Source organism: Perca fluviatilis, unplaced genomic scaffold (genome assembly GCF_010015445.1).
Source record: "Perca fluviatilis unplaced genomic scaffold, GENO_Pfluv_1.0 PFLUV_unplaced_scaf_73, whole genome shotgun sequence".
NCBI classification, from domain to species: domain Eukaryota; kingdom Metazoa; phylum Chordata; class Actinopteri; order Perciformes; family Percidae; genus Perca; species Perca fluviatilis.
This window is the reverse complement of record NW_024375752.1, coordinates 1-17,500: the sequence shown is the minus strand read 5'-3', so window position 1 is coordinate 17,500 and position 17,500 is coordinate 1. Positions and strand designations below refer to the sequence as shown.

The 17,500-nt window shown below is 33.5% G+C and overlaps 2 protein-coding genes across 3 annotated transcripts in view; one reads left to right on the top strand and one right to left on the bottom strand.

Annotated features, from left to right (window-relative positions):
* impa1 (inositol monophosphatase 1) overlaps window positions 1-3,134 on the top strand; it is a 10,056-nt gene extending 6,922 nt beyond the window's left edge. For both annotated transcript variants that reach the window (XM_039793979.1, XM_039793978.1), the window contains 3 exons: window positions 1,529-1,637; window positions 1,929-2,080; window positions 2,921-3,134. In XM_039793979.1, coding sequence (XP_039649913.1) covers window positions 1,529-1,637; window positions 1,929-2,080; window positions 2,921-3,048 — 389 coding nt within the window. In that variant the 3' untranslated portion in view covers window positions 3,049-3,134. The remainder of the gene's footprint in view (window positions 1-1,528; window positions 1,638-1,928; window positions 2,081-2,920) is intronic.
* A 9,132-nt stretch (window positions 3,135-12,266) lies between these two features.
* Window positions 12,267-17,318, bottom strand: LOC120555314 (E3 ubiquitin-protein ligase RNF31-like; the record flags this gene model as incomplete). The annotated part of the gene is given in 6 exon segments (XM_039793977.1): window positions 12,267-12,340; window positions 13,122-13,335; window positions 14,126-14,285; window positions 15,403-15,566; window positions 16,564-16,677; window positions 17,200-17,318. Coding segments are annotated over 6 exon segments (845 nt in total), but the record flags the coding sequence as incomplete, so codon positions are not given.
* Window positions 17,319-17,500: the final 182 nt, after the last annotated feature.

Below are 17,500 nucleotides of genomic sequence, written 5' to 3'. Positions count from 1 at the left end.
AATAATCATTACTATAATATACATATACTCATAATACTATTATAATATATATAATACATAATAATACAATCACTATCAATAATCATTATCTACTCATAATAATCACAATAATCACCACAACTCATATCAATTAATCCACACTTCATCAATAATCATTAATCACAATAATCTAATATCACTTTCATCAATACATTAATCACACACTTTACTCATCAATAATCAATTAATCACACACTTAACTCATAATATCAATTAATCCACATAACTCATCAATATACACACTTTATCAATATACATAATAAACTCATCAATATCCCTTTACTCATCAATAATCACTAATCACACATTACTCATAATAATCAATTAATCACCTTAACTCATCAATATAAATCTCATCAATAATAATTAATCACACACTCATCAATAACACACTTTACCATCAATATCACACTTTACCATCATAATCACATTAATCACACTTTTCTCATCAATAATCACATTAATCACACACTTAACTCATCAATAATCACATTAATCACATTTTACTCATCAATAATCACATTAATCAACCATTACTCATCAATAATCACAATAATCACACCTTAACTCATCAATATATTAATCCACCTTAACTCATCAATAATCACATTAATCACACCTTAACTCATCAATAATCACATTAATCAACTACTCATCAATAATCACAATAGTCACATTAATCACACTTTACTCATCAATAATCACAATCACACACTTAACTCATCAATAATCTCATTAATCACACACTTAACTCATCAATAATCACATTAATCAGCAGCAATCACACTTTACTCATCACTAATCACATTAATCACACACTTAACTCCTCAATAATCACATTAATCAGCAGCAATCACACACTTAACTCATCAATAATCACATTAATCAGCAGCAATCACACTTTACTCATCACTAATCACAATAATCACACACTTAACTCATCAATAATCACACACTTTACTCATCAATAATCACAATAATCACATTAATCACACACTTTACTCATCACTAATCACAATAATCACACACTTAACTCATCACTAATCACAATAATCACACACTTAACTCATCAATAATCACATTAATCAGCAGCAATCACACACTTAACTCATCAATAATCACATTAATCACACACTTAACTCATCAATAATCACATTAATCACAGTAATCACACACTTAACTCATCAATAATCACATTAATCAGCAGCAATCACACACTTAACTCATCAATAATCACATTAATCACACACTTAACTCATCAATAATCACATTAATCAGCAGCAATCACACTTTACTCATCACTAATCACATTAATCACACACTTAACTCATCAATAATCACAATAATCACAGTAATCACAAACTTAACTGATCAATAATCACAGTAATCACAAACTTAACTCATCAATAATCACATTAATCACACACTTAACTCATCACTAATCACATTAATCTAATTAAGCTAAGTGTGATGTGTTTGTTTGGGTCAGACGTGAAGCAGTCGATGATCGCCACAGAGTTTGGATCCAGCAGAGACCCTGAAGTTGTAGAGAAGATCTTCTCCAGCCTGAAGAACATCCTCTGCATCCCCGTCCATGGGTAAGACTGCAGTAATACTGCTGATACTGCGGTAGTACTGCTGATACTGCAGTAAAACTGCTGATACTGCAGAAATACTGCTGATACAGCAGTATTACGGTCTCCGTATAAATATTGTCTGTCTGATGCTGCAGTAATACTGTCTCTGTAACCATAGTTGTGTGTTTGAAGGGTGATTTTGCAGTAAAGCTGCTGATACTGCAGTAATACTGCTGATACTGCAGTAAAGCTGCTGATACTGCAGTAGTACTGTCTCTGTAACAGTGTTCCTGTGTTCTGGTGTGTTTCCAGCGTGCGCGGTGCTGGCACGGCGGCGGTCAACATGTGTCTGGTGGCGTCCGGCTGTGTGGAGGCGTATTACGAGATGGGGATCCACGTTTGGGACGTGGCCGCTGGCTCGCTGATCGTGTCCGAGGCCGGGGGGGTCCTGATGGACGTGGACGGTAAAGACGTGGTTCAGCTCAGTAGCCTCTGGATACCAGAGACAGAATCATGAAATTAAACATTTAAAAAAAGCTAAACACAGAGTCCATGAAGCCCCACATTAAATATGCAGTTTACATTTTTGCCAAACAGCGCCCCCTAGAGTCGCTGTGGAGTGTTTGTATTTGACGTTACCATCGCTGCTTTTTAGTTGTCGCTGAGTGAAAGCCTGACTCTGAGATGATATAATAGAGGCTGACTCTGAGATGATGTAACAGAGACTGACTCTGAGATGATGTAATAGAGACTGACTCTGAGATGATGTAACAAAGACTGACTCTGAGATGATGTAATAGAGACTGACTCTGAGATGATGTAACAGAGACTGACTCTGAAATGATGTAATAGAGAGTGACTCTGAGATGATGTAACAGACTGACTGAGATGATGTAATAGAGAGTGACTCTGAGATGATGTAATAGAGAGTGACTCTGAGATGATGTAATAGAGAGTGACTCCGAGATGATGTAACAGAGACTGACCGACTGAGATGATGTAACAGAGACTGACTGAGATGATGTAATAGAGAGTGACTCTGAGATGATGTAATAGAGAGTGACTCCGAGATGATGTAACAGAGACTGACTGAGATGATGTAACAGAGACTGACTGAGATGATGTAACAGAGACTGACTGAGATGATGTAGTAACAGAGACTGACTGAGATGATGTAACAGAGACTGACTGAGATGATGTAACAGAGACTGACTGAGATGATGTAACAGAGACTGACTGAGATGATGTAACAGAGACTGACTGAGATGATGTAATAGAGTGACTCTGAGCCTTTCTGTGTTCAGGAGGAGAGTTGGACTTGATGTCCCGACGAATCGTGGCCGCCAACAGCCGAGCCGTTGCCGAGAGGCTCGTTACTGAGATCGATGCCTTCAGTCCGCTCAGAGACGACGCTCCGCCACTCAAATCGTGAAGAGAGCAGTGCATTGTGGGTCACACAACCGGTTTTAATGGTGTAGTAAACTGTATGTAATGAATAAAGTTTGTCTGGAAAACTAATTTTAAAGAAGTGATTTGTGTCAAACAGATATCATGACTTCACCAAAAGAACCTAAAGTCTTCAATTCGTTGTGTAAATTTCCCTAAAAAACATATGTCATCTATAAACAGCAGGTTGTCATGGAAACAATTGAGGTAGAATTGGTTGTAAAACGTCGTAGTCGAAAAGTCATAGTATAGTATGTTGAAAAAAGTCATAGTATGTTGTAAAAATATAAAAAGTCACAGTATAGTATGTTGAAAAAAATTAAAAGGTCAGTATAGTATGTCGAAAAGGTATAAAAAGTCATTATAGTACGTCGAAAAAAGTATAAAAAGTCATAGTATGTCGTAAAAAGTATAAAAAGTCACAGTATAGTATGTTGAAAAAAGTATAAAAAGTCACAGTATAGTATGTCGAAAAAAAGTCAGTATAGTATGTTGAAAAAAAGTCAGTATAGTATGTTGAAAAAAGTATAAAAAGTCATAGTATGTCATAAAAATATAAAAAGTCATAGTATGCTGAAAAAAGTATAAAAGGTCATAGTATAGTATGTCGAAAAGGTATAAAAGGTCATAGTATAGTATGTTGAAAAAAGTATAAAAAGTTACAGTATAGTATGTTGTAAAAATATAAAAAGTCATAGTATGTCATAAAAATATAAAAAGTCATAGTATAGTATGTCGAAAAAAATGTAAAAGGTCAGTATAGTATGTCGAAAAAAATGTAAAAGGTCAGTATAGTATGTTGTAAAAATATAAAAAGTCATAGTATAGTATGTCGAAAAAAATTTAAAAGGTCAGTATAGTATGTAATTAAAAAGTATAAAAGTCATGAGTATGGTAATATAGAAAAAAGTCACAGTATGTATGTTGAAAAAAGGTATAAAAAGTCATAGTATAGGTATGTCATAAAATATAAAAGGTCTTTCTTGTTGGTATGTCGAAAGGGATATAAAAGTCATAGTATAGTATGTTGAAAAAAGTATAAAAAGTTACAGTATAGTATGTTGTAAAAATATAAAAAGTCATAGTATAGTATGTCGAAAAAAATTTAAAAGGTCAGTATAGTATGTCGTAAAAAGTATAAAAAGTCATAGTATAGTATGTCGAAAAAAAGTCACAGTATAGTATGTTGAAAAAAGTATAAAAAGTCATAGTATAGTATGTCATAAAAATATAAAAAGTCATAGTATAGTATGTCGAAAAGGTATAAAAAGTCATAGTATAGTATGTTGAAAAAAGTATAAAAAGTTACAGTATAGTATGTCGTAAAAATATAAAAAGTCATAGTATAGTATGTCGAAAAGGTATAAAAAGTCATAGTATAGTATGCTGACAAAAGTATAAAAAGTCACAGTATAGTATGTTGAAAAAAGTATAAAAAGTCACAGTATAGTATGTCGAAAAGGTATAAAAAGTCACAGTATAGTATGTCGAAAAAAGTATAAAAAGTCACAGTATAGTGTATTTAGTAAAAAAGTATAAAAGTCACAGTTATGAGTATGTCGAAAAAGGTATAAAAAGTCATAGTATAGTATGCTGACAAAAGTATAAAAAGTCACAGTATAGTATGCTGACAAAAGTATAAAAAGTCACAGTATAGTATGTCGTAAAAAGTATAAAAAGTCACAGTATAGTATGTCGAAAAGGTATAAAAAGTCATAGTATAGTATGCTGACAAAAGTATAAAAAGTCATAGTATAGTATGTCAAAAAAAGTATAAAAAGTCACAGTATAGTATGTCGAAAAAGTATAAAAAGTCACAGTATAGTATGTCGAAAATAGTCACAGTATAGTATGTTGAAATAAATATAAAAAGTTAGTGGTCTGTTGTAAAAATATAAAAAGTCATAGTATAGTATGTCGAAAAGATATAAAAAGTCATAGTATAGTATGTCGAAAAGGTATAAAAAGTCATAGTATAGTATGTTGAAAAAAGTATAAAAAGTTACAGTATAGTATGTTGTAAAAATATAAAAAGTCATAGTATAGTATGTCGAAAAGGTATAAAAAGTCACAGTATAGTATGTCGAAAAAAGTATAAAAAGTCACAGTATAGTATGTCGAAAAAGTATAAAGTCATAGTAAAGTATGTCGAAAAAAAATGTAAAAGTTACAGTATAGTATGTTGTAAAATATAAAAAGTCATAGTATAGTATGTCATAAAAATATAAAAAGTCATAGTATAGTATGTAGAAAAATTTAAAAGTTACAGTTATAGTATGTTGTAAAAATATAAAAGTCATGGTATAGTATGTCATAAAATATAAAAAAGTCATAGTATAGTATGTGAAAGGTATAAAAGTCACAGTATAGTATGTGAGAAAAAGTATAAAAGTCACAGTATAGTATGTAAGTAAAAAGTATAAAAAAGTCACAGTATAGTATGTCGAAGAAAGGTTATAAAAAGTCATAGTATAGTATGCTGACAAAAGGTATAAAAAGTCACAGTATAGTATGTTAAAAAAAGTATAAAAGTCACAGTATAGTTATGTTGAAAAAAGTTATAAAAGTTACAATTATGGTATGTTGTAAAATATAAAAAGTCATAGTATGGTATGTGAAAAGGTATAAAAAGTCACAGTATAGTATGTCGAAAAAGTATAAAAAGTCACAGTATAGTATGTCGAAAAAAAGTATAAAAGTCATAGTAAAGAGTATGTGAGAAAAAAGTAAAGAGTTACAGTATGGTATGTTTGTAAAATATAAAAAGTCATAGTATAGTATGTCATAAAATATAAAAGTCTATTTAGTGATGAATTAAAAGTCATAGTATAGTATGTAAAAGTATAAAAAGTTACAATTATAATTATGTTTAAATATAAAAGTCATAGTATGGTATGTCAGAAAAGGTATAAAAAAGTCACAGTATATTATGTGAGAAAAAAGTATAAAAAGAGTCACAATTATAATTATGTAGAAAAAAGTATAAAGTCATATAGTAAAGTATGTCAGAAAAAGTAAAAGTTACAGTATAATTATGTTGTAAAATAAAAGAGTCATAGTATAGTTATTAAATATAAAGTTAATTATGGTATGTAAAAATAAAAGTCAGTGAGTATGTTGTAAAATATAGTCATAGTATTATGTTAAATATAAAGTCTGTATAGTATGTGAAAAGATATAAAGGTATAATTATGTGAAAAAAAATAAAAAAATAGTATAATTATGTGTAAAAGGTATAAAAGTCACAGTATAGTATGTGAAAAAGGTATAAAAGTCATAGTATAGTTATGCTGACAAAAGTATAAAAGCCAGTATAATTATGGAAAAAGAATTAAAAAGTCAAGTATAGGTATGTTGAAAAAAAGTAAAAGTTACAGTATAGTATGTTGTAAAAATATAAAAGGTCATAGTATATTATGTGAAAAGGTATAAAAGTCACAGTATAATTATGTGAGAAAAAAAGTAAAAGTCACAATTATAATTATGTGAAAAAGTTATAAAGTCATAGTAAAGTATGTGAAAAAAGTAAAAGTTACAGTATAGTATGTTTTAAAGTATAAAGTCATGGTATGTATGTCTAAAAGTATAAAAGTCATAGTATAGTATGTTAAAAGATTATAAAAAAATAAGGTCACAGTATAGTTATGTGAAAAAAGTATAAAAGTCCTGTATAGTATGTGAAAAAAGGTATAAAAGGTCATAGTATAGTATGTGACAAAAAGTATAAAAGTCACAGTATAGTATGTTGAGAAAAAAGTATAAAAGTCATAGTTATTATGTTAAAAAAGTATAAAAAGGTCACAGTATGATTGTGGAAAAGATATAAAAGTCACAGTATGGTATGTGAAAAAAAAAAGTATAAAAGTCACAGTATAGTATGTAAATTAAAAAAGTATAAAAGTCACAGTATAGTATGTGAAAAGGTATAAAAGTCACTTAGTATAGTGTGCTGTAAAAAATTAAAAGAGTCCACAAGTATAGTTATGTTGAAAAAGTATAAAAAGTCACAGTATGATTATGTAGAAAAGGTATAAAAAGTCACAGTATAGTATGTGAAAGAGAAAAAAGTATAAAAAGTCACAGTATAATTAATAATAGAGTAAAAAGTATAAAAAGTCACAGTATAGTATGTTGAAAAGGTATAAAAAGTCATAGTATAGTATGCTGACAAAGTATAAGAATCACAGTATAGTATGCTGACAAAAGTATAAAAAGTCATAATATGGTATGTAAAATAAAAAGTATAAAAGGTCACAGTATGAGTATGTAGAAAAGGTATAAAAAGTCATGGTATATGTTATGCTGACAAAAAGTATAAAAAGTCATAGTATAGTTATGTCAAAAAAAGTATAAAAGTCACAGTTATAGTATGTAGAAAAAGTATAAAAAGTCACAGTATAGTTATGTGAAAATAGTCACAGTATAGTATGTTGAAATAAATATAAAAAGTTAGTGGTTGTTGTAAAAATATAAAAGTCATAGTATGGTATGTCGAAAAGATATAAAAGTCATAGTATGAGTATGTCAGAAAAAGTATATAAAGGTCATAGTATGGTATGTTGAAAAAAAGTATAAAAAGTTACAGTATGTATGTTGTAAAAATATAAAAAGTCATAGTATAGTATGTGAAAAGGTATAAAAAAGTCACAGTATGGTATGTGAAAAAAAGTATAAAAAGTCACAGTATAGTTATGTCGAAAAGAATGTATAAAAGTCATAGTAAAAGTTATGTGAAAAAAAAAGTAAAGTTACAGTATAGTATGTTGTAAAATATAAAAGAGATCATAGGTATAGTATGTCATAAAAATATAAAAAGTCATAGTATAGTATGTCAAAAAAAATTTAAAAGTTATGTATGGTATGTTGTAAAAATATAAAAAGTCATGAGTATAGTGTCATAAAAATATAAAAGTCATAGTATAGTATTATGTGAAAAGGTATAAAAAGTCACAGTATAGTATGTAGAAAAAGTATAAAAAGATCCAGTATAATTGTAATATAATTAAAAAGTATAAAAAGTCACAGTGTATGTATGTTGAAAAGGTATAAAAGGTCATAATTATAGTATGCTGACAAAAGTATAAAAAGTCACAGTATAATTATGTTAAAAAAGTATAAAAAGTCACAGTATAATTATGTTGAAAAAAAGTATAAAAAGTTACAATATAGTATGTTGTAAAAATATAAAAAGTCATAGTATAGTATGTGAAAAGGTATAAAAAGTCACAGTATAGTATGTGAAAAAAGTATAAAAGTCCACAGTATGGTATGTGAGAAAAGGTATAAGTCATGTAAGTAAAAGTAGTTGAAAAAAAATGTAAAAGTTACAGTATAGTATGTTTATAAAATATAAAAGTCATAGTATAGTATGTCATAAAATATAAAAAGTCATAGTATAATTATGTGAAAAAGTATAAAAGTCACAGTTATAGTATGTGAGAAAAAAGTATAAAAGTCACAGTATAGGTATGTCAAAAAAGTATAAAAGTCCACAATATGTATGTGAAAAGGTATAAAAGTCATAGTATAGTATGCTGACAAAGGTATAAAAGTCACAGTATAGTATGTTAAAAAAAATATAAAAAGTCACAGTTATAGTATGTTGAAAAAAAAATTAAAAGTTACAATTATGTTGTTGTAATATAAAGTCATTATTGGTAGTGGGTATGTCACAGTATAGTATGTAAAAAAAAGTATAAAAAGTCACAATTATGGTATGTAGTAAAAGTATAAAAGTCACAATTATAGTATGTGAAAAGGTATAAAAAGTCATAGTATAGTATGCTGACAAAAGTATAAAAAGAGTCACAGTATAGTATGTTAAAAAATATAAAAAGTCACAGTATAGTATGTTGAAAAAAGTATAAAAAGTTACAGTTATAGTATGTTGTAAAAATATAAAGTCATGAGTATAGTATGTGAGAAAAGTTATAAAAGTCACAGTATTATGTGAGAAAAAAAAGTATAAAAAGTCACAGTATAGTATGTGAAAAAGGTAAAGTCATAGTAAAAGTATGTGAAAAGTAAAGTTACAGTATGTATGTTGTAAAATATAAAAGTCATTAGTAGTATGTCATAAAAATATAAAAGTCATAGTATAGTATGTGAAAAATTATAAAAAGTCACAGTATAGTATGTAAAAAAAAAGTAAAAAGTCACAGTATGTATGTAAAATTAAAAAGTATAAGAGTCACAGTATAGTATGTTAAAAAGTATTAAAAGTCAGTTATAGTATGTAAAAAGTATAAAAAGGTCATAGTATAGTATGTTTGACAAAAGTATAAAAAGTCAAAGTATAGTATGTCGAAAAAAAGTCACAGTATAGTATGTTGAAAAAAAAATATAAAAAGTTAGTTGGTCTGTTGTAAAAATATAAAAAAGTCATAGTATAGTATGTGAAAAAGATATAAAAAGTCATAGTATAGTATGTCGAAAAGAAAGGTTAAAGTCATAGTATAGTATGTTGAAAAAAAGTATAAAAAGTTACATGTATGGTATGTTGTAAAAATATAAAAAGTCATAGTATAGTATGTCTGAAGGGTATAAAAAGTCACAGTATAGGTATGTCGAAAAAAGTATAAAAAAGTCACAGTATAGTATGTCGAGAAAAAGTATAAAGTCATAGTAAAAGTAATGTAAAAAAAATGTAAAAAGTTACAGTATAGTATGTTGTAAAATATAAAAAGTCATAGTATAATTATGTCATAAAAATATAAAAAGGTCATAGGTATAGTATGTGAAAAAAATATAAAAGTTACAGTATAGTATGTTGTAAAATATAAAAAGTCATAGTATAGTATGTCATAAAAAATATAAAAGTCATAGTATAGTATGTGAAAAGGTATAAAAAAGTCACAGTATAGTATGTGAAAAAAAAGTATAAAAAGCCACAGTATAGTATGTCGTAAAAAGTATAAAAAGTCACAGTATAGTATGTCAAAAAGGTATAAAAAGTCATAGTATAGTATGCTGACAAAAGTATAAAAAGTCACAGTATAGTATGTTGAAAAAAGTATAAAAAGTCACAGTATAGTATGTTGAAAAAAGTATAAAAAGTTACAGTATAGTATGTTGTAAAAATATAAAAAGTCATAGTATAGTATGTCGAAAAGGTATAAAAAGTCACAGTATAGTATGTCGAAAAAAGTATAAAAAGTCACAGTATAGTATGTCGAAAAAGTATAAAGTCATAGTAAAGTATGTCGAAAAAAAATGTAAAAGTTACAGTATAGTATGTTGTAAAATATAAAAAGTCATAGTATAGTATGTCATAAAAATATAAAAAGTCATAGTATAGTATGTCGAAAAGGTATAAAAAGTCACAGTATAGTATGTCGAAAAAAGTATAAAAAGTCACAGTATAGTATGTCGTAAAAAGTATAAAAAGTCACAGTATAGTATATCGTAAAAAGTAGAAAAAGTCACAGTATAGTATGTCGAAAAGGTATAAAAAGTCATAGTATAGTATGCTGACAAAAGTATAAAAAGTCACAGTATAGTATGTTGAAAAAAGTATAAAAAGTCATAGTATAGTATGTCAAAAAAAGTATAAAAGGTCACAGTATAGTATGTCGAAAAAGTATAAAAAGTCACAGTATAGTATGTCGAAAAGGTATAAAAAGTCATAGTATAGTATGCTGACAAAAGTATAAAAAGTCACAGTATAGTATGTTGAAAAAAGTATAAAAAGTCATAGTATAGTATGTCAAAAAAAGTATAAAAGGTCACAGTATAGTATGTCGAAAAAGTATAAAAAGTCACAGTATAGTATGTCGAAAAAAGTCACAGTATAGTATGTTGAAAAAAGTATAAAAAGTTACAGTATAGTATGTTGTAAAAATATAAAAAGTCACAGTATAGTATGTCGAAAAAGTATAAAGTCATAGTAAAGTATGTCGAAAAAAAATGTAAAAGTTACAGTATAGTATGTTGTAAAATATAAAAAGTCATAGTATAGTATGTCATAAAAATATAAAAAGTCATAGTATAGTATGTCGAAAAAATGTAAAAGTTACAGTATAGTATGTTGTAAAAATATAAAAAGTCATAGTATAGTATGTCATAAAAATATAAAAAGTCATAGTATAGTATGTCGAAAAGGTATAAAAAGTCACAGTATAGTATGTCAAAAAAGTATAAAAAGTCACAGTATAGTATGTCAAAAAAGTATAAAAAGTCATAGTATAGTATGCTGACAAAAGTATAAAAAGTCACAGTATAGTATGTTGAAAAAAGTATAAAAAGTCACAGTATATTATGTCGAAAAGGTATAAAAAGTCACAGTATAGTATGTTGTAAAAATATAAAAAGTCATAGTATAGTATGTCATAAAAATATAAAAAGTCATAGTATAGTATGTCGAAAAGATATAAAAAGTCACAGTATAGTATGTCGAAAAAAGTATAAAAAGTCATAGTATAGTATGTCGTAAAAAGTATAAAAAGTCACAATATAGTATGTTGAAAAAAGTATAAAAAGTCATAGTATAGTATGTGCATGAAGTACGAAGGGAAGTATTAAGATTTATTTATTTATTAAATAAGTGTCTTCAAACAGTTAAAGTGCAGAAATAACTCAAGTAGAAGGATCAACTCCTCAACACATGCTAACATATGCTCACACTGCTAACGTAGCATACACAATATAAAACAGGCTAACACATGCTAACACATGTTTCATATAATATAATCATATGTAGGCATGTTAGCAGTGTTAGCATATATTAGCATGTGATAACATGCATGTCTTAGCTTAAATTTGTTAACACATGCTAACATCACATTATATATTAGCAGTGTTAGCATATGTTAGCATTTTAGCATATTTTAACATGTTAGCATATGTCAGTTTAAACATACTGCTATCACATGCTAATATATACTAAAATGCTAAAATATGCTAACTAATGATTCAGTACATGTAAGCGCCAGTTAGCATGTGATAGCATAAATGTGTTAGCTTACATTTGCTAAAATGCTAACACATGCTAACTGGTGCTGAAACAGAACGAGGAGATAGTTGTTAGCATCGTTAGCATCAGTTAGCATCATCCGTCCTGAACTCTGATTGGCTGCTCGCTGCGTCTTTGGTCCCGTTTTCATTCTTCTTCTTCTTCCTCTACTAAAGTCTGTTTGTTTCTCTGGCTGCGTTTCCACGGCAACCAACGAGCCAATCAGAAGGCACCAGCTGAAGTATGCCATGATGTCACTGGGAGTTTAGTTCAGCACACAGCTTCCTGCGCAGCGTCATCACTTCCTGTCCGCCACGACAGCTGAAGACTGTAACAGAGTTTAGCAGCACGTTCAAGACCCAAAGGGCGGGACGCGCCCAAAAACACGCTGAACTAAGGGTCAAAAACACCAAAATACAACAAATCTATATATCACGCCATCTTGTGACGGACAGAGACTGTGAAGACACGATGTGAGCATGTGCAGAGACTCCACACAGATGCATTCTGGGTAAATGTGAGAAGGATTCTGGGTGTAAAGACAGGATGTCGGTACATGATCCATTCTGCTCATGCGCAAGATGATAACCCGGTTTACGAGTTCTCTTAATACCTCCATGGGATTTTCGACACTGCACGATCTGTTCCACGCTTCCGGTCGTAGTTGTAGCGGCCTGCCGTTAGCCTCCACTGGGAAGCTAATGCTAGTTTAGCTAACAGCTAATTGGGCTAACCGCTAGCTGACAGCTTGATTCAGTCTAAACACTGGGGGAAAGGAGGCTACAGCTACATTAAGACTTTACAGTAATAACTATAAAGACAAGTATTGATTGGTTGTATTTTAAATCAGCACAAGTAAAGTAGAACTGATGTAAGTGTTATATATTTTAACGGTTATTGTCAGGTTTGAGGGTCTTTTACATGCTGTCTCAGCTAGCGGTTAGCCAAATTAGCTGTTAGCTAAACTAGCGTTAGCTTCCCGGTGGAGGCTAACGGCAGACCGCTACAACTACGACCGGAAGCGTGGAACAGATCGTGCAGTGTCGTAAATCCTCGTGAAACAGGATTATCATTTTGCACAGAACGGTGTGCAGAACGGATTGTGGTACCGACACACGATGTGAGCATGTGCAGAGACTCCCCACAGATGCATTCTGGGTAAATGTGAGAAGGATTCTGGGTGTGAAGACACAATGTGAGCATGTGCAGAGCTACGGCTACACATGGTCCCTGAAAGCACCACCAGATGAAGGTGCTTTCAGGGACCACTGAGTTGTACACAGGGCTCTCAGTCACCTGTTGGCGGCTCAACACAACCACCAACTGCCCATAACAAATATTATTTAAAAGACGATTCACAGTATGTAAATATAGTTACTGTCACCGTGGGATTCCAGTAGACAGACAATTAAAAAATTAAAAAATAAATAAAAATATATATTTTTGTAATTTAAAAAGTATGAACGTTTGAAAGTATGAATTCTTTGAGCTTGTCTGAGAGCTTGAATCACGATACGAATGTGAAACGATTTATCGATTTTTATATATACGGTATATATCGTATCGTATGGGTTTGTCCACGTGGTGTAGCCGTAGCGAGCTGTCAGAGATGGCGTCTGTTCTGCACATGCTCACATCGTGTCTTGAACAATACTTGTAAACCAAGAACTACAAAATGGACTGAATGTTCCAGAAGAAAAGAGAACTACAAAATGGACTGAATGTTCCAGAAGAAAAGAGAAACGTTAGCAGCATCAGCAGCCCAGATTAGAGGTTCCCCCGAAGTTAGCACGTAGCTACATGTAGCACTGGGGGGGGTCAGATGTCTCTGGGGGTCAGATGTCTCCAGGTGGGGGGGGCAGATGTCTCCAGGTGGGAGGGTCAGATGTCTCTGGGGGCAGATGTCTCCAGGTGGGGAGATGTCTCCAGGGGTGGGGGTCAGATTCTCCAGGTGGGGGGCAGACCTGGCATTCCGGTCATTCGTGGGGCAGGTAGTAGTGCGGGTGGGTTCCTCAAGGTGGGTCTCCGCGGTCGTTTGGTGGGGGGTGGGGGTGAGGTATAGTATATTGTGTTGTTATGGGATGTGGTGTAGTATATTGTTATGGATATGTACCATCGTGGGCGGCAGCAGCTCCGGTTCCTCTGGTTTCCTGGTCGGCATGGCGATGTTCCAGCGCTGAAGCTCCGCCTTCATCTCCGCCACGGTGAACAGGACCGCCGGATCGGCACGGCAACGGTTGATCAGCTCCACCAATCGCTCCTTATAGTGCACCCTGACGGAGCAGACGGGTGGAGACAGTACTGTCTGTTATCCTCTAATATCTGTCCAATGATAGTACACCCTGACAGAGATTATTTACATGGAGTCTGGTGGAAATATGCTGGCTCTATACACGCTAAAAGTCCTGATTATTTACATGGAGTCTGGTGGAGATATGCTGGCTCTATACACACTAAAAGTCCTGATTATTTACATGGAGTCTTGTGGAGATATGCTGGCTCTATACACGCTAAAAGTCCTGATTATTTACATGGAGTCTGGTGGAGATATGCTGGCTCTATACACGCTAAAAGTCCTGATTATTTACATGGAGTCTGGTGGAGATATGCTGACTCTATACATGCTAAAAGTCCTGATTATTTACATGGAGTCTGGTGGAGATATGCTGACTCTATACACGCTAAAAGTCCTGATTATTTACATGGAGTCTGGTGGAGATATGCTGACTCTATACATGCTAAAAGTCCTGATTATTTACATGGAGTCTGGTGGAGATATGCTGGCTCTATACACACTAAAAGTCCTGATTATTTACATGGAGTCTGGTGGAGATATGCTGGCTCTATACACACTAAAAGTCCTGATTATTTACATGGAGTCTGGTGGAGATATGCTGACTCTATACATGCTAAAAGTCCTGATTATTTACATGGAGTCTGGTGGAGATATGCTGGCTCTATACACGCTAAAAGTCCTGATTATTTACATGGAGTCTGGTGGAGATATGCTGGCTCTATACATGCTAAAAGTCCTGATTATTTACATGGAGTCTGGTGGAGATATGCTGACTCTATACACGCTAAAAGTCCTGATTATTTACATGGAGTCTGGTGGAGATATGCTGACTCTATACACGCTAAAAGTCCTGATTATTTACATGGAGTCTGGTGGAGATATGCTGACTCTATACACGCTAAAAGTCCTGATTATTTACATGGAGTCTGGTGGAGATATGCTGACTCTATACACGCTAAAAGTCCTGATTATTTACATGGAGTCTGGTGGAGATATGCTGACTCTATACACCCTAAAAGTCCTGATTATTTACATGGAGTCTGGTGGAGATATGCTGGTGCTCTGGCAGTAGAGACGGGTGGAGACTAACTTACTGGCAGTGTCCTCGGTACTCGGGTGGTGCTGGGCGTCCACAGGGCTCCTCTGCCCGGCTGCCGTCGTCTCTCAGCTCCAGAACCAAACACACCTCACCTGTCTGACTGATGTGAGCTGAGCTGCTATTGGCTGCTTCCACCCAGGAAGGAGACACTCTGTAATACTGAGACACATACAAAGTTAAAATCAAACTGTGTTAACACATCTCATAGCCTGGTGAGAGCCTCCTGATCTGGCGAGCTCCAGTTTTCTACTCCCAGATCAGTCTGGCATCTTGAGATAGAGAACATCTGGAGCCGTTGGCCAAACGACCGACCAATCAGCGCTGGTTATGAGGCGGGTTTAGGTGTGATGCAAAGAGAAGAGGTGGTGATACACAGATGGTTTATCCAATCAGCTAACCAGGATTTTCAGACAGCGGTAGCCCTAATTCTGTTAGCTGCTCGCTAATGCTTTTTCCTCTTGGATCCTTCTTTTGGAATATGGAGCGGGAACCTGAAATGGGGCCTTTTATTCCTAAATTCTCGTTACACAAACGGCAAATCTCCTTTACCGACATGTTGCTCGCTTGCTGAGCTAACGAGCTATGCTTGGCCTGCAGCAGCAGCAGTGGTAGCCTGGCTTGTGGTTGTATTTGCATACGCTTCGTTGATCTGATTGGTTGATTTGGCCCGTCTATCACCAACTATAGGTGGTGATAGACAGATGGTTAATCCAATCAGCTAACCAGGATTTTCGCCTCCTTCCCAAAAGTTCTCCAACGGAAATGTTCCCAGATGGATATGCCGAGCAAATGGGAAGCGATCCATCTGATGGAGTCAGGTTACACATCTCCACCATTAGCAGAAAAACAGCTGTCGGCTGAATCCTGCAGTTTCAGAAAAGTCTGAGATAACTTCTGATAGTATTACTCTCTCTGGAGGAGGGACATTGTTACCTGTAGCAACAGGTGGAGGAGGGACATTGTTACCTGTAGCAACAGGTGGAGGAGGGACATTGTTACCTGTAGCAACAGGTGGAGGACATTGTTACCTGTAGCAACAGGTGGAGGAGGGACATTGTTACCTGTAGCAACAGGTGGAGGAGGGACATTGTTACCTGTAGCAACAGGTGGAGGACATTGTTACCTGTAGCAACAGGTGGAGGAGGGACATTGTTACCTGTAGCAACAGGTGGAGGCGGGACACGCTCCAGTCTCTCAGGTGGTACAGACAGTCTCGGGGGTGGTGGGCGTGAAGACCTTTAGATCCACAGTCGGCAGAGAAACTGCAGACCTGAAATATATTAAAATCTATAAAACATGTATCATTGAGGAAGTGGTATCTGTATGTAAAATGTCTGAAGGATACCCAGCTCTGTAGATAAGAGACTCACAACCCCTGAAATCTCCGTCACCAAACCCACCAGACTCCATGTAAATAATCAGGACTTTTAGCGTGTATAGAGCCAGCATATCTCCACCAGACTCCATGTAAATAATCAGGACTTTTAGCGTGTATAGAGCCAGCATATCTCCACCAGACTCCATGTAAATAATCAGGACTTTTAGCGTGTATAGAGCCAGCATATCTCCACATGTAAATGGGTGAATTAAGGGTTTATTTCAACCAAACCAGAGTGGTGATTGTTGGAACAGTGGAAAGATGAACCAAGACGGCTTTTGGTAGTTTTATTTAGTTTCTGTCCACTTTGAATGAAGTGTGTTTTACGATGATAAAAGTTCTGATTATTTACATGGAGTCTGGTGGGTTTGGTGATCACAGAGTAGATATAATATGATGATAGCAGAGACTCACAGATCCGGGGTAGAAGGGCTGGCTGCAGCCGCCACAGAACTGATGCTGACACTGGCTGCAGGTGAAGTGGAGACAGCCTCCTCGGGACAGGCTGAAGACACTCTGACACTGGGGACACTCTGAAGACAGACAGACAGACAGACAGTCTGAAGACTGTCTGATACTGGGGACATTTTGAGGACAGACAGACAGACAGACAGACAGACAGACAGACACTCTGAGGACAGACAGACTGAAGACAGACAGACAGACAGGTGGACAGACAGGCAGACAGACAGACACTGGGGACACTGTGAGGACA